Genomic DNA, 24,799 nt, shown 5'->3' with positions numbered 1-24,799 from the left:
ATTTGAACCAGCCCACAAGTGGGACAATGCAATTCTAAAAGATTTAAAGTTCTTTTGAAGTGAATTGTCATTTACCATTATTCCTAGTACAAAAATGATGAAATATATATAATGTGTATTTTCATAAATATTTGTTAAAAGTAATTAGTCAACATTCATCATCATTTTTTTAATGAGACCATGGGACTTAAAAAAATTACTTATAGCTAGATGAGATGGGGTTTAGCATTAATTCTATCTCTTTTGTTTGTTTGATGGTTTTGTTTTTATAAATGCAAATGCTATTGTTCACATAGGTAGGAAGATGGAAGTAGTGGGAACTGTGTTATATAGTAGATTGACTAGTTTTTTAAGTTCCTGAATTATAACCCACCTCACAGTTATCTTTCATCAAGCTTTATTTTAATTATCAGCTAGGTGAGCACTCTCTAGGTTCCCTTTTTATTTTGTTGAAGGCAAAGTATTGGAACCATCTCAGTTACAAAAGGCTGTGACTGTCACCTCATTCACTTTCTCAGCCAAGGCTCCAATGTGTTGAACTTTGGTGCTTTGGAGGTTTCTACGCCCTGGCACAGTTTTCAGTAATAAGCTTCTGGATGGGTAGGAAGTTGGCTCCCCATATGTAAAGTTGGTGAAGGTGCCCTGACTCAAGCCTTCTCCCCCTTTAGGAAGTTGATCTGAAAATTGATTCTTACGAAACTGTCCACGCCCATATACAGTGGGGCCTTGACTTACGAGTTTAATTCGTTCCGTGACAGAGCTCGTAACTCAAATTACTCGTATGTCAAATCAGTTTTCACCATTACAATGAATTGAAATGCCATTAATCCGTTTTGGACATCCAAAAAACACCGCAGTTGTTTTGTTAAATGTTTTTAAATAAGAAAAATGTATTTAAAAATAATGAATACGTATAAAAACACAATACTGAACAATAGAATGTAGTGCAATAAACTTGTTTTGTTAAGTTTAATGTACAGCATTTACCTTGGAGATCAAACGACTTAAAGATGCTGATGGAGTTGGAGGAGAAAGGCTGAACTGAATAACTGAATAACTGAATCTTATTTGCTGATTTTTGCCCTTTTCGCCACACTTTCATCACTTTTATCTACAGGAGTTTTCGATAAAAACCTGTCCAATGAGATCTGTTTCATCCTCCCTTTCAGAATATTTCTGAAATGAGTTAGGCAAGTGTCATTAAATAGCTCCATCGCACGCCCAGTTGCAATTTTTTCTGGGTGTTTCTTTTGAATAAAGTCTGAAAGTTTCTCCCACATTCCCAACATTTCCTTTATCTCACTTATAGAGATAACCTCCTCCTCCTCCGTGTCATCTATTTCCTGCAAAACCTCCGTGTGCTGCTGCGTCTGTAGCTCCTTTAGCTCCTGCGTTGTCAGTTCCTCGGAGTGCTCCTCGATGAGCTCGTTGATGTCACCTTCCTTTATATCCGCCGCTGCCTCACCATGTCTGACAACGGAGTGAATGCCGGTCCTCTTTTTAAAATTTTCGAACCAGCCCTGACTGGCTTTAAACGGCTCGCCCGATGCCTCGTCCATTGAAGTGCCTGGGGTCTGCTGCAGCAAATCAGTGTAAATAGCTCGTGCCTTCTCGCAGATTATAGCTTCTCTGTTAACCACACCTTTAGCAGCTTCTCCATATTTTCATGGATAGATGTCCGCTGTTTAGAAATTATTTTAACGCCCTTTGCTGGAGTTGGAGCCAGCATCAAGTCTTTCTGCTTCAGTATGGTGCAGATCATAGAAGTGCTACGCTTGTACTGCTTCGCCAAGTCGATTACATGCACACCTTGGTCATGTTTTTCAATAATTCCTTTCTTTAATTCAGTGCACATCATCCGCTTCTTCTCAGCACTGTCCTTCGCACTTACTTTCTTCAGATCCATGGTTGAAAAAACAAAGTTTTGCAAAATAACTGCAAGCACAAATGCGAGCACAACACTGATGCTTCAACTAAGAGCTAACCGCCTAAAGTGAACGAGTGAGACACGTGATGCTGGGCTGATGTGGCGTTCACTGTGACGTTTGCTGCGCCAACTAGCGGTGGGGTATCTGAAGCTGGCTCGTAACCTGAATTTTAGCTCGCAACTCAAAGCAAAAAATCGGCCGAGAGACGGCTCATATCTCGAAAAACTCGTTAGTCGGGACACTCGTAAGTCAAGGCCCCACTGTATCCCTTAGAACATTGTGTGTATCCCCGGGCCATGCGTATCCCAGTTTGAAGACTGCTCATTTATATCTCCATTTGAGAGCATTCCCTGTTGAAACAGATTACAAACATTTTTATGAGAACCAGGAATCCAGTTGTATTAAGCTTTGGTACAAATATATAGTTAACAATGTATTTAAGAGCAAACATCCTGTGTGTTTCAGAATGGTGATTAAAACTCTGATATTACAGCTTGCTGTATTTTTATGTAAGAAATAACAAAAGATTATTTTGTAATAATTTAAGCTGAAGTTTTATGGAATCGTGTCATAAGGAGTACTGGGCTTTACTTTCACTCTGTACTCTTTGACAGTATTCTTATTTTGGCTGTTATATCAGTTTTGAAAATAGAATTTTTAGTATTGCAAAAGGTGGAAAAGAAATGTCAATTTTTGGTATTTTAAAGAGAGGGCGTTTTAATCTTAAATTATCTTTATTAGTAGGCTGTAAATATTTTACATGCTTATGGTAGGGAAGATGATTTGAAGGTGATTGAGGAATCCTAAGACAAATTAATATATTCTAGGACTTTGAAGTGGAGAAGAATCTTCTGTTCTTACATCAAGGGTAATGAACTACAGGCAGTGGTCCAAGTAAAGTAGCTTTTCATCTAAGTAGGACTAATGATAATGGTTTACTAAGAAGTACAGATGTCTTCATGCTGATGCTCAAAGCCCAAATTAGGTTAGCTACAGTGCTTGAATTTGGAATGCAGAAGCAATGCTAATCAAAGCTTTTATAAGCAAAATTTAAAGTGATGGCTTGGCTAAATGTTCACTTATACACCAAATTTCTTTGCATCAGTACTGAACTTTATTCTGGGCCAGGAGGCTTACAACTTTGAAGGATTAAATAGCTCATGTTTGAGGTTGATTAAAAAAAAAATTATTCTACTTCTCTGTTGGTCTAGCTACTCCCACTTGTAAGCACAGTGACAGACTATCCATTGGTTTTGTTGTTGTTGTTGTTGTTGTTTGTTTGTTTTGGTCAACACAGTCTGTGATAAGTCCTGGTGTTTATAGAAAAAGAGCAAACAGTTCAGATTCAAAATAGGAAAACAATAATACATGAAGAATGACTTACCTTGGCAGAGTGGCTTGATCAGTTTCATGCTGTATCTCTCCAGGCATGAAATTCTCTTTGTTGTTAGTGATACATTTTTTTTTTTTTGAAACCAACGTACCATTTATTGACCTGGGCAGTAGAGAAGGGGCTCAGAAAAGGGCCTGCCCCGAGGCCCTTCCTGGGGCTCCAACCTCTCCTCACCGCGGGACAAGCTTATCCCCGGCACCGCCCATTCTCGGACGGCCTCTGCGCCCTGGGCCCCCACGCACCTCTGGGGGCTCCTGGGGAGCGGCGACCCTCTTGGTTAGCGGGGTGCGCTTGGGTCCGCCGGCCTGGGTCTGCAGCCCATAGGAGAACTGCGGCGGGTCGTTCCAGCCGCGCTCCTTGTTGCCTGCAGGGGGGAGGGCGAGTGTAAAGCGAGCCCAGGGGAGCCGGAGGGCCCGCACCCCACACCGTCACCGCCCCGGGCCCGGGCAATGCGGGACTCAGCGCCCCCAGCCCGCTGCCCCACTCTAGTGATACATTTTTGACATCAGGTTAATCTTTGGTGATAGAGAAGATTAAAAAGATTCCTTTCTTTACTGTGAATTGCTCTTGGCTTCCTTCATACCCTATAGGTCAGTGATGGCGAACCTTTTGAGCTCGGCGTGCCAGCATTTTGAAAAACCCTAACTTAACTCTGGTGCCGTGTCACATATAGAAATTCTTTGATATTTGCAACTATAGTAAAACAAAGATTTATATTTTTGATATTTATTTTATATATTTAAATGCCATTTAACAAAAAAAAAAAATCAACCCAAAAAATGAGTTCGCGTGTCACCTCTGACATGTGTGTCATAGGTTCGCCATCACTGCTATAGGTGCTATTTCTCCCCTTTTCTCCTACTAACTCCTTTCTGTTCTTCAGGTTTTTACTCAAGAATCCACTTCCCTAAATTCCCTGCATTAGTTGCATCTTCTTTGTGGGATAATAAAAATAAAAAACAACTTGGAACACTCAGTATGTGCCAAGGACTAAATTAACCACATTGCATAAATCTGTGTTTTTCAAACATTTTTAGTAGTCTCTGCTTCTAGCATCTTAGATTAAATTTCTTTATAAACATCTTTCTGAAGTCCTAGGGCTCTGAGGAACACAGTACATATGATCTCATTTAATGCTGCAACTCATTATTTGGGCATTGTCCCCATTTTAAACAAAACAAAAAGAAGTTGCCTAAATTGCCCTAGGTGAGTGGCAAGTTTTCACTAAAATATTAGCTGTTGCTTCTGTTCTACATTCTCTCAGTGTTACCCAACTGCTGTCTTGTCCAACATCCTCCATTAGCCAGCTCCTGGAAGTTTGCCTTTGTGTCTGTAACAACTAGCACTGTTCCTGGTCCATAACAGGTGATTAATAAACCAGAACCTTAGGGTATTTATACTCTCAAATGTATTTTAAAATTCATTATTACCATTTTGTATTTCTGTGTAAATTTGTTACATTGTTTCCAGATAGCTTTTTCAGCACGTTTACTATATGGACAGTATCATTATTACAATTTTTTCATAGAAAAGGACATATAAAACAATCATATTAGGAAATACCATACTGTTTTCCACAGTGGTTACTCCAGTCTGTATTCTCACAAATAGTGCATGAGAGTTCCCTTTTCTCCACATCCTTGCCAAAACTTGTTGTTTGTTAATTTTATTGGTGATAGCCATTCTGACAGGTGTGAGGTGATATCTCATTGTGGTTTTAATTTGCATTTTTCTGATGATTAGTGATGTTGAGCATCTTTTCATATGTCTATTGGCCATCTGTATGTCTTCGTTGGAGAAGTGTCTACTCAGGTCCTTTGCCAATATTTTAATTGGATTGTTTGGGGATTTTTGGTGTTGAGTTTTAAAAGTTATTTATAAGTTTGAATATTAATCCCTTATCAAAAGTATCAGGAATTATGTTCTCTCATTCTGTGGGTTATATTTTCATTTTGTTGATGTCCATTGCTGTGCAAAGACTTTTTAGTTTGATTTAGTCCATTTTGTTTATTTTTCTTTTGTTTCCCTTGCCCAAGGAGATACATCAGAAAAAATATTGCTATGAGAGATGTCTGAAGTTTTACTGCCTATATTTTCTTGTAGGATTTTTATGGTTTCAAGTCTAATATTAAGTTTTTTAATCCATTTTGAGTTTATTCTTGTATATCATTTAAAAAGGTGATCTATTTTCATTTTTTTGCATGTATCTGTTCAGTTTTCCCAACACCATTTTTTGAATGAACTATTTTTACTCCATTGTATGTTCTGGCCTCCTTTGTCAAATATTAATCCCAGGGATCGGGCCTAAACCGGGAGTTGGACATCCCTCGCACAATCCTGGACCGCTAGCTCCTAATCGTTCACCTGCCTGCCTGCCTGGTCACCCCTAACTGCCCTCCCCTGCAGGCCTGATCCCCCCCAACTGCCCTCCCCTGCTGGCCTGGTCACCCCTAACTGCCCTCCTCTGCAGGCCTGGTCCCCCCAACTGCCCTCCCCTGCTGGCCCGATTGCCCACAACTGCCCTCCCCTGCAGGCCATCTTGTGGTGACCATCTTGGACCACATGGGGGCTGCCATCTTGTGCGAGGGAGTGACGATCAAATTGCATATTACACATTTATTATACAGGATGTCACCCCAATAAATTCAACTAGACAAACAAAGAAATAATCACATTATGACTTATGGCTCCAAGGAATAATTAGAACAAAAAATAAGCAGAATTATTTTTTTTCTAAATTATGTGTACCAAAATAAATTAGTGAGTGAAACTTTTTTTTTAGTTCCTTTTCATGGACCAAAGGCTGGCATGTATAAATGCCTTAATGACTCTTTCAGGAATTTGTTAAATTCACCTCTCCCCTTCTACTTAGATGAAAACATCAATATTTTGTTTAGTTTTTGACAATCTCAGCATGAAATTTATCTCAGTGTAATAAGACTTAATATTTATATGAAACCTGGGTTGTGATGCCGTACAGTACATATTTTTAAAAGTTTAACCAACCTAAGACTGTTTAAAATTAAATTCTATAAGCAAAACAGTAATTTATGATAAAATTAGATTTCAACTGGGAGCTGTTTTAAAGCACTGAATTGAGAATCCTTACTAACACTATAATTTAATGAAAAACTACCTGATTTTCAGTTGTAGTAAATATTCTATTATGTTTAAGTATTTTTATTATAATGGCATGTTTCAAATAAACTCAACCACATTTAGTGAGTACATATTTTGTGAAAGGCATTGGATGGTAGGTGTAGAGCAGTGAGGGATATAGAAATTACTAAGACTTCTGTTTCCTGAGATATGGCAGACTAGGTACCATAACCAACCCTCCTGCTGAAAACAATCAAAAAGGGTAGGTAGGGTATAATATTAAAGAAAGACATTATTATTAAATGTATTAATCATTTCCAAATACTCAATGGCCAAAATCTAAGAGATAGGAGGAACCTAGAAGGTACATTGAGCATTGAAGGTGGCTTTTGACTTTCTTGAGTGCATTTACTTAATCTTAAAAAACTTACATGTTGATTATTACTTCATGAAAATACAGGAATAGAAGACAAAGCCAGAAACTGCCCAAGTAGAACATCTACTAGATTAAGTTACATAAAAGTGCTGTTCTCTCTATGTCAGGTAAACTAGGAAGAAATTGTCCTTTCCAAGGGACTGTTCAACTTTGGTGGTGGGAGAGGGCGGGAAATACCCTCTGAAATTTTGGAACCACAATTAAGGCAATGTACACCATTATAGTGAAGTCACAGAACACTGAAACTGCAAAGATCTTAATTGAAGCCAGGGAGGACATTTTACCTGCAAAGGAACAACAGTTAGACTGAGAGTTGACCTTGAGAGTAACAACGGAAACCCTGCATTCAGAGGAATGATGATTTCTTTGGGCTAAGAAAAGATGACTGTGATTCCTGAAGTATAGTCACCTAAAAATCTTGGAGGAGCAAAAGTGAAATCCCCGCCCCCCCCCCCCTTTTTAAGACAAAAAGAAAGAGATAAGAGTTTGCCACCAACAACTCTGAAGGATATGCTTCAGGAAAAAGAAAAACTCTATCCTAGTTGAAAGATAGAAGATACCAAAAAATAAAGATTTTCCCACCTGGGAAAATCTAACAGGCATTGGCTATAGAAGCCAATGATAATGTTTTGTGCAGTTAAAAATGTAAGCCAAATAAAACCCACATATATAATAACAGTGGCATCTAATTGGGTAAGGATTCTTGCAAGATTCTTGTAAGAATCTTTTTGGAAGACTTGTAAAACTTTACTTAATTTAGACTTTTCTTTTACATATCCATGTTAAAACCTTAAGGGTTACTATTAAAAGACTAGAAATAGACTATGAAATCTGTAAACCATAAAATGGAGAAATAGAATTGAAGATAATTAAGACATGTTTGTTTTTTCCCTTTGTGGCTCTGGGTACCTACTAAGCAGTGGTAGAGACAGGGAGTAACTTTGGGGGGCTCTCTTTGCCCCAGTTTATGAACCACACAGATTTGCTTGGCTTGGTGTTTCTTCCCACCCCTCACCTCAAAGCTTGAGTTGCTTTGATTTATTTCCAGACTGGAGAATCCTAGCCAAGGCTCATGGCCTTCCTGCAGGTGTCTGCTGCCAATGCTACCACTGCCATTAATCGAGGAGCCTCTGGAAGGGGGCCAGCTGACAAGCAGAGGTGACCACGCCTGAGTGCTTGCAATACCTCGCCTTGGCACTCTCTGGCTTCCTTAGCATTTGTCTGGAAGGACCAGGTAACACAGACCCGCTGTGTGTGGGAGTTACCAACACTTGGAATGAACATTAACCAAGGAAAGGCGGGAGACAGGAAGAAACTAGCAGATTGTTCTTTGTCTTTTCTTCCAAGGCTCAGTAATTCCAGACTGTGGACATATCGTGAGAGACTGAGCTAAGCTGTAGCCAGCTTGGTAACAGACCCTCTTACATTAGTGCTCCCTCCTTGAATGACTTACTTCCTTTTTTTCTCTCGCTCATGCTTTCCTGGGATTGCACCCTTTTGATAACATAAACATTTGTCTTAAGCTGTGTTCTAGTGATGCCAGGCTAAGACACAACTTTGAGACACCTCTCCATAAGCTTCATTAGCAAATCCTCCAGAAACCATTCAAAATAAACATGAAAACTAAATAATAAAAAATATCCTACCTGTGCATATGCAGCTCTAAGTTGATTTTCTACCTCTTCCTCCCTTTAACAAAATTGATGCCATCTCCTGAGCTATTGCCATATAGAAATTTGGAGTCCTGGTAGTAGAAAAGATAAGCAATACACTTGAACACCTCTCATCTGAGATAAAAATGTGGTAACTTCTATAGTAGAGGCACAAAATATGTTTGAGAAACGGACTAGTCAGCCAGGTTTGATGGAGTACAGAGTATGTTGGTGAATAGTGAGAGGTTAAAATGGAAAGGTTGTCTTGAGGTTTCAATATTACAGACCTTGAATTGAAGGCTAGGTACCTGAATTTTATTTAGTGGATGATGGGAAGTCAATTAAAAGTTTTTAACAATAGAGTGACAATCAGAAGAAGACAACACATGTTATAAATACATAGAGATGTATATACACATATACACGTTTGTACATACATGTATGTATTTGAGACAAGGGTTTACAAAAATGTATCCCCCTCTGCATTAGAGTTTCAACTTCAATTAGTTCTCTTACTTTGCTTCCCTGGTAACCTGGCAGAGATTATCACTATGTTTCTAGGCAGCATTGCTTCTGATAAAAATGACCAGATTGGTAAAATGCATGTGCACTGGGAGAAAGAATAAATAAGCCCTAAGTGCAGTGATTCTTAACTTAGCATGTCCCTTGTGGGGGCCCTGGAAGCTATGCCTGTGGAGTTGTTAGACGAGGTATGGGCACCTGTGGGATGTGGGGCTTTTAAGCCAGGACAGCTCCACCCTCCCAATGTGAGTCTCATCCTGAATGGACCATCAGAAGGCCTTCCATGAAAGAGCAGTGTCTCACCCTCCCCTCTTGGTAAGCTGGTTCCTGTCCTGTGTACGTTGGTGACAAATGTGATCTGCTTGAATGTTTAGTTAAATCAGATGAAAATCAAACGGTGAAAAGAACACTTTAAATAAGACCAAAATTATAAAAGTGATATGACTGACCATAAGAATATTGTGAAACATATATTAAAAAAGATACTTCAAATGAATTCAGAAGACAATTTAGGAAACATTTACAAATCAGATGGAAGATAAAGTGTTAATAACTATAATATATGTCTTGTTAATGAGAAAAATATAAATAATACAATAGAAAAAAGGGGGGGGGGGTAAAGGCTAAGAATAGGCACTTGACAGAAAAGCAAAACCAAATGGTGAATAGACAGATGGAAAGATGCTCAGTTGTTAAGAGATCAAGGATTACACCACAACATCGCATCCCATGTCAAGCTAATAACACTTCTTGTGGGAATTTGGTGGAGGGCCATTGTAGTAGTATTTACTAAAATTAATAATTTCCCTACTCAAACCTATCCATTCCTCTGGTACTACCACATAATAGTAAAACCACATTATGAAAATAAGCAAGGATGTTTATTGAATGTTGTTATTACTGACAACAATGTGAATGCCCAATAGTTGGTAATAGTTGAATAAAGGATGGAGTGGTTGGGCAGTTGGTGGAAGGGGTAGATGAAGAATGACATGAAAAAAATGATACCACAAAAGATAATCCTATTTGTGTAAATTTTTGTGCTGGTATATGTATAAAGAGATACAGTATGATTATTTATCAAAATATTAAATGACAGTTATCTGAAGACAAAGTTTCAGGTAATTTTTAATGTGTTTTCTTCATACTTTTATAAATTTTTTTAAAAAATACTTGTATTTAAATATATATTAGTAGAGGCCCGGTGCACAAAAATTTGTGCACTTGCGGGTGGGGGGGGGGGAAGGTGGGTCCCTCAGCACGGCCTGTGCCCTCTCGCAGTCTGGGACCCCTCGGGAGATAACAACCTGCTGGCTTAGGCCTGCTCCCCGGTGGCAGAGGGCAGGCCTAATCCCTAGGTGCAGCCCCTGGTCGGGCTCAGAGCAGGGCCGATTGGGGAGTTGGGGCGCCGCCCCCTGTCATGCACAGAGCAGGGTAGATTGGGAGGTTGCGATGCCACCCTCAGTCACGCTCAGGGTAGGGCTGATTGGGGGGTTGGGGCACCGCCCCCTGTCACACTCAAGGCAGGGTCGATGGGGAGGTTGCAGCGCCACCCCCTTTCACCCACAGAGCAGGGCCCATCAGGGGGGTTGGGCACTACTCCCTGTCACGCACAGAGAAGGGCCCATCAGGGGGGTTGGGGCGCTGCCCACTGTCACGCACAGAGCAGGCCCCATCAGGGGGTTGGGGAGCTCCCCCCTGTCACGCACAGAGTAGGGCCGATAGGGGAGTTGGGGCACCGCCCCCTGTCACACACAGAGCAGGGCAGATCAGGGGGTTGGGGCGCCGCCACTGTCACACTCAGGGCAGGGCCGATGGGGAGGTTATGGCTCTACCTCATCACACACAGAGTAGGGCTCCTCAGGGAGGGGGTTAGGGCGCCACCCTCTATCACCCACAGAGCAGGGCCGATCAGGGGGTTGGGGCGCTGCCACTCTCACACTCAGGGCAGGGCTGATGGGGAGGTTATGGCTCTACCCGTCACACACAGAGCAGGGCCTGTGGGATGGGGAGGTTGGGGTGCCGCACCCTGTCACACACACAGCCGCAGGGCGATCAGGGGGTTGGGGCGCCTTCCCCTGTCAGGAACAGAGCAGGGCCGATAGGGAGGTTGTGGCCCCGCCCCCTGTCACACACAGAGCCGCAGGGAAATCAGGGGGTTTGGGCGCTGCCCCCTGTCACGCTGATCCCGGTGCTGGGAGGCATATTACCCTTTTCCTATATAGAATAGAGGCCTGGTGCATGGGTGGGGGCTGGCTGGTTTGCCCTGAAGGGTGTCCTGGATCAGGGTGGGGGTCCCCACTGGGGTGCCTGGCCAGTCTGGGTGAGGGACTGAGAGCTGTTTTCAGGCTGGGACTGAAGCTCCCAACTGCTCCTTTTTTCTTTTTTCTTTTTTTTTTATTCTGGGCCAGCTTTAGCTCTGAGGCTCCAGCTCTTAGGCCTCTGCTCCTGAAAGCAGGTATCTGGTTTGTTTCGGTTCTATAATTGAAACTCTGTATCAACTGCAGCTCTGAGATCCCAGCCGGCTGAAAGCTGGTTTCTGGGGTTTTGTTTAGCTTCTATATTTGTTACAATGTTTCTTAAACTGCAGGCTCAGAGGCCGGCAAGGCAGGCGGGGAACGTTGGTTTCCTCCGTCACTGAAGCAAGCAAGCCTCATGTTAGTTTCAAGCTGCCTGGCTGCCGGCCGCCATCTTGGCTGGCAGTTAATTTGCATATCACCCTGATTAGCCAATGAGAAGGGTAGTGGTCGTACGCCAATTACCATGTTTCTCTTTTATTAGATAGGATATAATTATATTACACATATAGCACAATGAAAATATATATATATTCAAATAAAGGAAAATCAAAACATCAATTTTATTAGGGGGAGAGGCATTTGCTAAGTGCCTTCTGTAAAGTAGTTTTCCCTTATCCACATTTTCTCTCTCTGTGGTTTCAGTTGCCCAAGGTTAACCATGATCTCAGAATATTAAATGGAAAATTCAAGAAATCAACAGGGAGTTCTAAATTGTGCTCCATTCTGAGTAGCATAATGAAATCTTACACTGCCCTGCTCCAATCTGCCCCAGATGTGAATCATCCCTTTGTTTGGCTTAACCATGCTCTCTCTATACCCCACCCAGTGAAGTCTCACAGCCCATAACTTGGGCCCATGTCTTTCTAACCATAGTGATAATTGCATTTTACATGCTTTTCCCACATACCACATATCTTCCTTTATTTAACATGAAGCTGTTCCGTTCTGGAAGGAGCTCTGTATATGTAATAGAATATGTCATTTACTCTTAACAGCTCAATTCTCTTTAAGGGAGAATTGAGGTATCTGTTGTATATTACAGGTTTTTACTTCCAAAATTAAGTTTGAATGAATAAATATTGAAAGTTCCTGAGAAGCTGTATAAAAGCAAAACTATTAATGTTTTATGTAGTGTGTGTGAGTTTCTGTTTTTTAAATAATAATAATAATAATAATATTTACCTTTGAGCCCTATTTCTGCATAAATATAATACATTTATTTCTTTTTAAATTTAGTCAACCAAAAGTAGAAGTTTAACAATTCCATTGCATTCATTTTAAAACTTTAAAATTCTTTATCTTTAGGTTATCTTCATTGTAATGAATATGATAGTCTGAGATTGAGGTGGCTGAGGCAGACGTTAGAATCTTTCATCCCGGAGCCTTTGGAAAATGTAATTAAAGTGTCTGAATTGGATGGCAGAGAAATGGGAGATGCCCAGCCTGAAAAGTTTGACAAGGTACTTTATTACATTGTGACAAACGGATGGACGCCCAGATATACCACTGTTGTGTTGTGTTGTTTTGTTTTGTTTTGTTTTCCATCTGTTTCCAGACAGAGCCTGATACATTCTTTTTAAATATATTTTATTGATTTTTTACAGAGAGGAAGGGAGAGAGATAGAGAGTTAGAAACATCGATGGAAGAGAAACATCGATCAGCCGCCTCCCGCACATCTCTCACTGGGGATGTGCCCGCAACCCAGGCACATGCCCCCAACCGGAATTGAACCGGGGACCCTTCAGTCCGCAGGCCGATGCTCTATCCACTGAGCCAAACCGGTTTTGGCAAGCCTGATACATTTTTTTAGTACCCTGGGAAATTCTGATAAGTGAACCTGGAAGTAGTTTTCATTTGGTGGTCAGCATGGTTCAAAGGAAGCGGTAACATTGGGATTGGAGATTATAGAATGTTTTTTATTTCCAGTTATTTAAAAGATATTTAGGAAAAGATCAGATAGTACTTGTGTCAGTACACAAACATGTGCATTGTATTGCTCTAATTTGGTAACATTTCATATCAGAGTATGATAGTTGAAGAAAAAGAACATTTCAGTAAACTGAAATTGAAATATTAGTTACTAAAAATAAATGCTGAGAATGCAAAAATATAATATCTGTTTAAAATGAGTCACTTTAATAAAATCTTCTGCTATAGTTGTCAAGTATATGAAATATTAGTGGACATTAGTAGATTTTTAGTCCTCCCCCCATTCATATTCTCTCTCTCTCTCTCTCTCTCTCTCTCTCTCTCTCTCTCTCTCTCTCTCTCCCCACCCCCCCTCCAAAAATTCAAACACTGAAAGTGCACAGGAAATTTGTTCAAAGTATTAGTAAAGAAATGTCATAAAGAATTATCATGGTGTATTTTTGGCTTTAAAAGAAATGTCTTTATTTGCTATTTTTGGTCATCTTTTACATAGCTTCCCTATATACTTTGTGTCTGAGGATGTATTTTCAGCACATATTTGCATTATGTGTCCTCTTTTTCCCTAGGTGTTAGTTGATGCTCCATGTTCAAATGATCGAAGTTGGTTGTTCTCTTCTGATTCTCAGAAGGCAGCCTGTAGGATAAGCCAAAGGAGAAAGTTGCCGGTTCTACAGATAGAACTCTTAAGGTAAGGGCTGTTAATGTAAACATTTATTTTGGTTCTAATGTAATTTAAATAAATGTGACAAAACATGACACAAGAAAGTCCCCAAATAGAAGGTTTCCTATGTAGATGTCCAAAGACTGCACCCAGATAATTCTCAATCGTATTCCTCCAAAGGCTACAACCAGAAAATTCTCAATCTTATTCCTGGAAAGGCTACACCCAGAAAATTCTTAATCTTATTCCTCCAAAGACTGCACCCTCTTAATTCTCCATTTTATTCCTCCAAAGATTGTACCCACGTAATTCTCAATCTTATTCCTCCAAAGGCTGCATCCTCATAATTCTCAATCTTACCCCTTTCGAGGCTGCATCCAGGTAATTATCAATCTTATTCCTCCAAAGACTACACCCAGGTAATTCTCAATCTCTTCCCTTTCAGTTCTCATGCTGGAATGTTCCTTCTGCCCCTGCCCTGATAATGAAGTACTGTATTACTGTGCATTATCTTTTAAAAGGCACTAGTGATTCTACTGTGGTTTAAAATTGTTTTCTTATTGGGACCATCCCAAACCTAGGTTTCATCACCTTATTCTTTCATCAGGATTTGAACCAGAATGCAGCTTTGGATCCTATGTTTTCCTTCTATTTATATTCTTAATTTTCTCTTAATTAGCTTATCCCATAAATTTTGGGTTTCCTTAGGCAACTAATGTTAGTTAGAGCTCTTTTCTGTTTATCAGATGGCTTCAACTGATATAAGACACTATCTCCCAAATATGGGTCTAAGCTCAGATATTTCTCCTTTGTCTCAGAACTTTATATTCAATATTCTACCAGAGATGTCTATTTGGAAGTCACTCAGACATACAGAACTCAATTTGTCAAGAGAGAACTCATAATTTCTAGTGAACTTCTGCCCCACCCATTAACAAAACAAAAAACAAAATAGAAACCCCACCAACCTGTCTCTCTTCCTCTCTTCTATCCTATATAATAAAAGCCTAATATGCTAAGTGTCTGGTCGTCCAGTCATCTATTCAACCAATCTAAGCATAATATGCTAGTGATATGCTAAGGCTGCTCAACCGCTCACTATGACGTGCACTGACCACCAGGGGGCAGACAGTCGACTGGTCGACCATAGCTATGACATGCACTGACTACCAGGGGGCAGACGCTCAGACCTGTAGGTTAGCTTGCTGCTGGGGTCCGGCTGATTGGGACTGAACGAGACAGGCCAGACATGCCCTGGAGCCTTCCTGCAGTCCCTCCCTGGCTGGCCAACCTCTCGCATCCCTCCCCAGTCCTGATGGTGCACTGGTGGGGTCCCTTGGCCTGGCCTGCACCCTCTCACAATCCAGGCTAAGGGACCCTGCTCCCTGAGTGCACGAATTTCGTGCAACAGGCCTCTAGTACAGTGATGGCAAACCTTTTGAGCTCGGTGTGTCAGCATTTTGAAAAACCCTAACTTAACTCTGGTGCCATGTCACATATAGAAATTCTTTGATATTTGCAACCATAGTAAAACAAAGACATATTTTTGATACTTATTTTATATATTTAAATGCCATTTAACAAAGAAAAATCAACCAAAAAAATGAGTTCGCGTGTCACCTCTGACACGCGTGTCATAGGTTCGCCATCACTGCTCTAGTATCTTAATAATTGCCATGCCTACCACCTTGCATTTGCCCAAGTCAAAGTTCATCTCCAACACCCCTTTCTCATATGCAATCTATCACTATGATATTTTAGTTGTATCAGTATATTTCTCAAGCCCATCTAACTCTTTTCATCCTTATTAGCCTAATCTAAGCTACCAGCATCTGTCCTCTAAATTATTGCAACTGGCTCCTAACTGTCCTGAATTTCTCCAGGTGTGAGCTCTACTTCACTCACCATGATAAAGCCAAATCTGATCTGAAATGTAGATCTGATCTTGTCATTTTTCTTTTTGAAATTCTGCAGTAATTCCCCATTGCCATACGATGTCAAGTTCTTTAGTATGATATTGAAGTCCTTTTTGGATATGGTTCATTCTTATTTCACTTACCTCATGTTTCAGGACTCCATTGCATTGTGTTCCAACTGTGCAGCTCCTCACACTCACTTTACAGTATCTCATTTCTGAGGCATTTCCTGTTCCTTTTGCTTAAAAGTTCTTCTAACTCATTCTCTCCTTTCTCTTGATTAACTCTACTGGTTCTTACCTGACTTCCTAGGACTGAGATTGATATCCCCCTTCTGTCTTTCACTTTACTTAAAAATTTATTGATTGTTAGTTCCTGTGCTTGACATTTGCCCAGTACTTGTCTCTCTCCTCAACATTACCATAAGCCCCATGGGAGCAGGGATTGTCTAAGGGTTTTTATTCCCATTATATGATTTGTTTCTTGGAATGTAGAAGGGGGAGGGGTCAATAAATAATTTTTTAAAAACACGAAATTATAAGGGCTGAGTATTTAGAATCCACATCTGTAATTAAATTTAGAGCAAAGTTAATCTGACAAAAATAATGATATGATCATTATCGTGCTGTATGGTAATTAGGCTTAAATGTAAAACAGTTCACATAATTTATTTTTATTAGTATTGCTTTTACTTAAAAGCAATAGTTTAGTTTAGGTTTTCCCCATGTAAATACATTTCCCTTAACGTCATATAAGATTTCAATCATCACGAAGACCCTGCATTTACATAAAGCTCATATAGGCACCTTCTTATGTCCTAACAACTGGGGCTCTTTTTCAGTGGCCTCTCCTCTCTTCCATCATCTTACTCCTGCAAAGGATTGGCTTTATCACCACATCTCTTTAGTAGCGTATCCACAGGGCACAAAATTGACATCTCAGTCAAATGGTTGTAGGTGTTCATGCAGTCATATGTGATGGGGAAAGACCATCATACCAGCCATCGCCCATTCTTTTCCTTGAGCAGTTAAACTATATTCCTTGACTCTGCTGCTTGGTCTGTGTGAGGTTTTGGAGCCACTTGAAGCAGCTGAAATTCTTGAACCCCTTGGCTGTGTGATTATAATGATAAAGGGGATGGTGGGGATGCCCCAGCTATAGGCACAGAAAATGGTTCTAATTCTCTGAAATCTACAAGTCTGGGGATTAAAAAGATAATGGGACAAAAATAATTCCAGCCACAATCTCTCTTATTTCCTGACTGCAAAAAATGAAGAAAGTCTATAGTATTTTTCTCATCAGGGATGAATCGATCACTGTATCACATACAAAAAAGTTTCTCTTTCTTTTGGATTGATAATGGATCCTCATTTGTATTTGCAAAGAACAGTTAGAAAGCTAGCAAGTAAATACTGCCTAACCTGGTATTGTTGACAAGATGGCACTCAGAGGGAGAAAAGGAATAGAAAGGATATGTGAGAAACAAATAAGGAAGACTTGCAATATATATATATATATATATATATATATATATATATATATATATATTTATTTATTGATTTCAGAGAGGAAGGGAAAGGGAGATAGAGATAGAAACATCAATGATAAGAGATTGGCTGCCTCCTGCATCATCTCCAACTGACTGGGCCATGACCTCCTGGTTCATAGCTTGAAGCTCAACCACTGGTCAGGCAGGAAGACTTCTTGATTGGCCTAGACTTGTATCTGCTTTTGTTTGCTGACAGATGTATTCAAAGGTACTTGATGCTCTCTATGGCTATATAGTCATTTATCTTATCAGAAACCATTCATATTTATAGTAAATAGGCAGCCTGCATAGTATTCAGAATTTTAGCTTATGAAAACACTATATTCTACAACCAAATATTAATCTTGTACAAATTTTTATGAATGTGATACTTAAATGAAAATAGACACTTTATTTATTAGAAGTTTCTTGATATTAAATTTTTTAGAAGGACTAATGTTAATGGATATGGTATAGTAAAATATATGTAATAGTCTTTCAAAAATTCTTTAAAAAATTAATGAATGTATATAATCATGAAAATAATCTAACCTGATATTTTAACATGAAAAGCATACTGGAAGGCACAGTGATGACAAGAGAAAGATCTCAAAGCAGATGAGCTCATTGTATACTTATTAAGGACACTCTGATTTGTCCACACAGAATTAGAAAAGTTAGAATCTTCTATTTACTTGATAAAACATGAAAAGTTACATACAACTTCTCTCAAACATCTGTCCCCCCAAATCATTTTCAGAAGATGAGAATGTGGGAAGGGGATATAAGGAATAATTGAAGAGAAGCCAGTTCTAATTATAGAGTGCCAATTGAAAGTATACCTTTATTATTATTATCTCTCAAAATAATTTCTGAGACCATTTCTGTTACATAATATACATGTACATACTACATAATCAGATTGTCTGCCTCATTTTTAATTTAAATATATTAAGAAAAACAGTGGGGAAGTATGCTAAAAATGATTTATATGTAGTCTTTTTAGAAAGTGACCATGTTTTCTGTGCAAGAGAAATTTACATGATTTTTAGGTGGGAAAGTATGAATTGAAGAGTATGATTTATAACAAAAATATAGGTATCTTATTGCAGTAATGTTTCATGTCATCCATTTCCTCAGAGGAAGTCAATTGCATTTAAAATACTGACCCCTTTGGGTTTTCTTTTCTCATCAGTTGACAAGTAAAATCCAGTTTGTGAACTCATTGAAAAAGGAAGCTTAGATTATTTTGTAACATTTTGAAAATTCGTATAAATCATCCGTACAACAGTCCTTAAAAAGTGGTTCTTTGACAGTGAAAATTGTATTTCAAAAGAAACATTGAAAAAAACAGCACCAACATTGTACCTGTTATGCTCTTGAGCTAAGAGATACCTAATGACTGTGGAGCATGGGCCTTCATCATTCATCAACACAGCACCCAAAATGTTGATGTGTTCATAGTGGAAAAATAATCTTTAGACATATAATTATACTAGTGGCCAGGTGCATGAAATTTGTGCACATTAAAAGGTAATTAATAGAAGTGTCAAAGATGAAAGAAAATTAGTAAAATGTATATGAAAATCTTCTTCCTGTCAGAGTCTGGGGCACGCTGTGGGACCCAGAGTCAAGTCCTCGCCCACCCACACACACCTTGAAATTGCGCGAGACCCAGACCCAGCCAGCCCCACCCCCATTGGGCTAGATCCAGACCTGGCCGGCCCCACCCCCATCAAGCCCCGCTGGGCAGAGGGTGCACCCTCAGGTCCCCCAGCCTGGCGCTGGGAGGGGGCCACAGCCTCAGATCCCCCATCAAGCCCTGTCAAGTGGGGGAGCACAGCCTCAGGGCCCCTGTCCAGTCCCACCAGGTGGGGGGGCGCGCAGCCTCAGATTCCCTGTCAAGCCCTGCCGGGCAGGGGCGGGGGGGTGCAGCTTCAGGTCCCCTGGAGCACACTGGGCAGGGTGCGCAGCCTCAGGTCCCCGGACCAGGGTGGGGCACACAGCCTGAGGTCCCCTGTCAAGCCCCGCAGGGTGGGGGATGGGGCCTGAGGTCCTCTGGCCCGGCGCCAAGACAGAGGTCACTGCCTGAGGTCCCCCGGCCCAGCACTGGGGCGAGGGGCATGGCCTGAGGTCCCCTGACCCCGGTCTGGGTGCAGGGGCGCACCTTGAGGTCTCCCGTTAAGCCCCGCTGGGCAGGGGGCGTAGCCTCAGGTCCCCTGTCAAGACCCGCCAGGTGAGGGGGGAGTGGCCTGATGTCCCCCATCCTGGCACTGGGGTGGTGGCATGGCCTGAGGTCCCCCAGGTTGGGGGCACACTTTGAGGTCCCCTGTCAAGCCCAGCTGGGCAGGGGGTGCATCCTCAGGTCCCCTGCCCTGGCCCAGTGCCTACCGATCGCTCGTTATGGCTCATTACGGGAACCCTGCCTCCACTGTGGGCACAGCCATCTTGTGACGGTGTGAGGGTTAATTTGCATATTACCTCTTTATTATATAGGATTAGAATGGAATATTCCCACCACTATTTCAGATATGTATATATTTTCTTTTTAAAGTTAACTAATTCATTTAACTTTGCATGCTATCATCATATGCTTAGTCTTATGTTTGAAATCTCTAAGACAAAGGCAAGCCACTGTTAATACTACTACTACTACTGTTGTTGTTAACTACTAATTTTCTTTTTCTTCCTCCTCCTTTTTCTTCTGTTTTCTTTAAGTTAGGTGTCAGGAGTCAGAGATTCTGAAATTAAAAGTTTGTAATTTGTTGGGGCAAAGTTCATGCTTCTTTTCAGTAAGAGTATACAGATCAAAATATTCCACATTAAGTGAAATTATAAAAGATTGAGAAGACATCCATAGCTATAACGTGTAGCTATTGTATTTTCTGTCATAAAATTATGTGTCAAATGTAGATTAACAGTATGACATACAATAGTTAAAATAATTTATCAGCTTTATTGATTTATTCAACATTTATTCAGTATCTACTTTGTATTAGGAATGTTACTAGGAACTGCAGATACTAAAATATATAGGAAATGATCCTTGTTCTCAAGGTCTGCAGGGCAATTATCATAAACGTAATAAGAATGTAATAATAGAAGGAATAGTTAGGGTGCAGAGGGAGAAAGAGGGGGGACACCTAACTTTGCTGAGGATAAGGATATGGTATGGGCCTAAGAAGGTCTATTTTACCAAACAAGAAACAGGTAAATATTTAAACTGAAAATATATTTTCTAATTTTTTTTTAATCATAAAAGTAATATAGTCTCATAAAGCCATTGGAACATACAAAAAATATAAAGAATAATATAAACCATCTATTGAAAGAAACTTATTTTACTGACATTTCCTTTGACTGCATATAGTATTTATAAAATAGAAATTATAGTGATACACAATTTGATATCTTTTTCTACTTAATTTATTAGGAAAATTTAATTATTAAGTAGTCCTTGAAATCATACTTATGAAATGGCATCATATGAAATCACTTCATTCATTCACTTATTCAGGTAGGACTATGAAAGACTGCTTTTTCTAATAATAGAATCTGATTGATTAATAATTACAAAACATATCTTAATGGAGATTAAAACATGAGGTTTTTTTTAATGATCCAAGCAAGAGCCTGATAACTTTTGGGGGAAGGAGTTAGCAGGTGGCCTGTGATCATTTCTCTTTTGATTTCCCAGGAGACACTCTCATGGAAAGAAAGTAGGTAGGTAACCCAGTTAAACATGTTGATAACTGACCTCTTTGGTAAATAAACTAATGAACTTTACTAAGAGGGAAACTCTAAGAGGAAACCTCTTGCTTATGGCTTACTTTGAGGAGGATGCCCTTGGTTAGGACTGCCTGTGATAAATACAACTTAGAATCTATACATTTATGAGGCATGGCTTCTTGGAGAGTATCCTATAAACTGTTCAACTCTTGAGATATGACAAGCTAAATGCTTACCATGTGTGAGTTGATCAGTGAATTTTGCTTAGAGAGCTCATCTATTATTACTGACTAGAAAACATTCTGAGCTAGAAACAGGATTTAGGAAGCTGCATTGAATGTCCCTGCTTCTCTTATGCCACTTGGTTGCTTGTATACTTGAGATTATTAGTTAAGCGTGATAGTAGGTAAGATCTCTGGTTCATGAGAATCTGATTTGACAATCTAATCCTTTGTTTTAGCTCACCCCTAAATCTCAGCTAGGTACCTCTAATGAAGCTAAATTGAAAACATCATTTGGATCAGAGTCCCAAGTGCAAACCTCTTATTCCAGCCCCACATCTAAATCTTGGAACTCAGTCATCTCATCCAGCCAGCTGCTAGGAACATGATTATATCCTGTTCATGGAATCATGATTGAGAGGATGAAGGGATAGGACCTGTTGTACCAGAGCTCAGGTAGGTCCAAGAAAACAAGAGGTCATTAATGCTAATGAATAGTGACTTGATCCATTTGATCTCCATCCACTAATCAGACAATAACAATGGATACCATTCATTGACTACATTAGCTACTTCTTCTTTCCTCTGGCAACAACCACACTGTGAGGGCACAGGCCGAGCTGAGGGACCTGTCCCATCCCCCAGTGCACAAATTTTGTGCACTGGGCCTCTAGTGTTGAATAATATTGGTGAGAGTGGACATCCTTGTCTTGTTCCTGATCTTAGAGGAAAAGCTTTCAGTTTATCATCATTAAGTATAATATTAGCTGGCCTTTATTATTCCTTCTATTCCTATTTTACTGAATGTTTTAATTATAAATGGATGTTGTATCTTATCAAATAATTTTTCTGCATCTACTGATAAGATCATGTGAGATATCTATATATATAAAAGCCAGTGACTGGAATGCTGGAATGACTGGAACGACCAGTTGCTATGATGGCCACCATGGCCAGCAAACTGCCCGATCGAGGGGGGTGGGGACAGCCAGCCAACTTCCTGTGGACCCTCCCCTTGCCTGGCCCTGGCCCTGATCGTCCTCTCCCATCCCAATTGAGGGCGGATGGCCGGCCAACCCCCCCATGGCACCTCCCCGTGGCCGGCCCTGCCCCTGATTGCCCCCCCCCCCCAATCAGGGGCAGGGCCTGCAGGCCAACTGTGGCCCCTCCCCCCAGCCAGCCATGCCCCCAATGGGCCCCGACCACCCCAATCGGCCCGTGTCTCTCCCCCCCCCCCACCGCCCCAGCCAACTCTGCCTCCTACTAGCCCTCCACCTCCCAATCAGGGGCAGGGCCGACTGGCCAGCCACCCATGGCCTCTCCCCAAGGCCGCTGGCCCCCAGTCGCCTTCCCCCCCCACCCCATTTGGGAGTTGGGCTGGCCGGCCAACCTCCCATGGCCCCTTGCCCGGCCGCTGACCCCCAATTGGCCCCCCACCCAATTTGGGCATGGGGCTGGCTGGCCTGCCACCCACAGCCCCTCCCCACGGCTGGCCACACCCTCAATCAGCCCCCCCAACCCCAATCGGGGGCAGGGCCCGCCAGCCAGTTGCCCACAGCCCCTCCCCACAGCCAGCCTGGCCCTGATCGGGCCCCTATCAGGGCAGGCTGGCCAGCCAACCTCCTGCTGTCTCCTTCTCCCGACAGGCCCAGCCCCGATCTGCCCCAGTTGGGGCTGGGCCAGCTGGACCCCACCCATGCAGGAATTTATGCCCTGGGCCTCTAGTTTGTGTGTGTGTGTGTGTGTGTATTTTTTTTTTTCTTACTGATTTCATAGAGGAAGGGAGAGGGAGCGAATCATTAATGAGAGAGAATCATTGATCAGCTACCTCCTCCATGCCCCCTACTGGGAATCAAGTCTACAACCCAGGCATGTGCCGTGACTGGGAATTGAACCGTGACCTTCTGGTTCATAAATTGATGCTCAACCACTGAGCCACACCAGCTGGGCCCTCTGCATCAGTTCTTAATTCCTATTTTAGATATCACTAATTCTTTCCTCTATCTTGTTGGTTCTGTTTTTTATCCTCAGTATTTTACTCTTAATCTCCTTAATTGCATGCTTCATTTTCAGGATTTCTTATTGCTTCTTTTTTAGTTTCATTCTCCTAGGACCTAAAAGGGTCCCCAATTGGAGAGGGTGCAGGCTGGGCTGAGAGAAACCCCCTCCATGCACTAATTTTGTGCACCGGGCCTCTAGTGTGATATAAATGACAGAGAATTCAAGATTGCAGTTCTGAAAATATTCAATGAGATGCAAGGCAATTCAGTGCACTCAGAAAATCAATCAGTGAACAACACAAGTACTTTACCTAGGTCCTAGAAGTTCTGAGGTCTTTGGCCTTGCTCTGAAGTTACTGGCTGCCCAAGTTATCACTCGAGGTGGTGAATTTTTCTACATTGTCTTGGTCTTTTTCTGGATCATTTTTATTCAGTTCCTCATTTGGCCTGTGATAATGGCCACATATTGTTGGTTTTATAGCTTTTGTAGGTTTTCTTGAAGGGGTAGGAATTTTTGGAAAGGCTCCTTTCCTTGAACTCCCTTAAAGACATCTTTTCACCCCTATAGATACCTTTAGTACCTGGAAGGACAACAGAGTGAGTGCAGAAGGACATTGCTTTGTGGGGAAATGGCTGGGATGAAAGGGAAAAAAGTCTTCATGAGAAAAAGTATGGGTTGAGGATGGAATCTTCCAGGCAAGACCAGGGAGTCTTGGGGATATGCCACTAAAGAGGAGGAGAAGTTTGGGTGTGGTCCTTTCATCCTTGACACTGGACCTAGGTTAACAGGGCTTCTTCCTCTTTTACCTTCTTTTGGTGAATGGGGTTGGTTGTTACATAACTGTGCTAGGAGTTTGTGGTTTCCTGGTCATCTTCACCATGTCAAAATTTCCCAGGGCCCTACCCAGTCCTCCTGAACATATGCTTTTCTCTAGGACAATGAGGGGACACACCCCATAGGCTTTAATTAGTCAGGAAGCCTCTCCTCCAGCTAATGGTAGCTCTGGGAGAGAAACTTAGACATCATACAGCACCATTCTGACACTTCCATGGGGAGGGGTGAGGAGGCCGAGATGCTTTGGTAAGAGAAAGGGGGCATTTCTTTTGCTCTCCTAAGCCTTCTCAAACCTATTGACCCTATGTTCAATTCTGATGGGTCACATGGTAGGGAGATGATGCTTCCTCCAAACTTTTCCCTAGGACACCCATTTAGTGGCTCATTGTTCTTTCTCATCCTTCACCATTAGCTCATTTTCATAAGATTTACCTAAGATCTTTTCTAGGTAATGTGACTGTCTCTGTGGAGATGTGAATCATCCTGCTTCTCTAGTACAGGTTGCTCTTATGCACCTTGAAAACCATTCACTTCTTGGCTACGACCAGAGAAATTTTCCATCTCACCCCCCTTTTTCCACTGTCCATATGTCTCTCCCAACTTTCTGTTTTCAAGGTTGAAATCATTGCCTTTAGGCTGTCCTTAATGA

At 41.2% G+C, this 24,799-nt stretch overlaps 1 protein-coding gene across 1 annotated transcript in view; it reads left to right on the top strand.

Annotated features, from left to right (window-relative positions):
- Positions 1-24,799, top strand: part of NSUN3 (NOP2/Sun RNA methyltransferase 3) — a 71,699-nt gene that overhangs the window by 23,149 nt on the left and 23,751 nt on the right. Inside the window, exons 4-5 of the mRNA XM_081086754.1 lie at positions 12,636-12,790; positions 13,827-13,948. Coding sequence (XP_080942880.1) covers positions 12,636-12,790; positions 13,827-13,948 — 277 coding nt within the window. The remainder of the gene's footprint in view (positions 1-12,635; positions 12,791-13,826; positions 13,949-24,799) is intronic.

The sequence above is a fragment of the Myotis nattereri genome (assembly GCF_964212035.1).
Source record: "Myotis nattereri genome assembly, chromosome: 3".
Lineage (NCBI taxonomy): Eukaryota > Metazoa > Chordata > Mammalia > Chiroptera > Vespertilionidae > Myotis > Myotis nattereri.
Note: the sequence above shows the minus strand (reverse complement) of the source record. Positions and strands in the feature narration are given on the sequence as shown.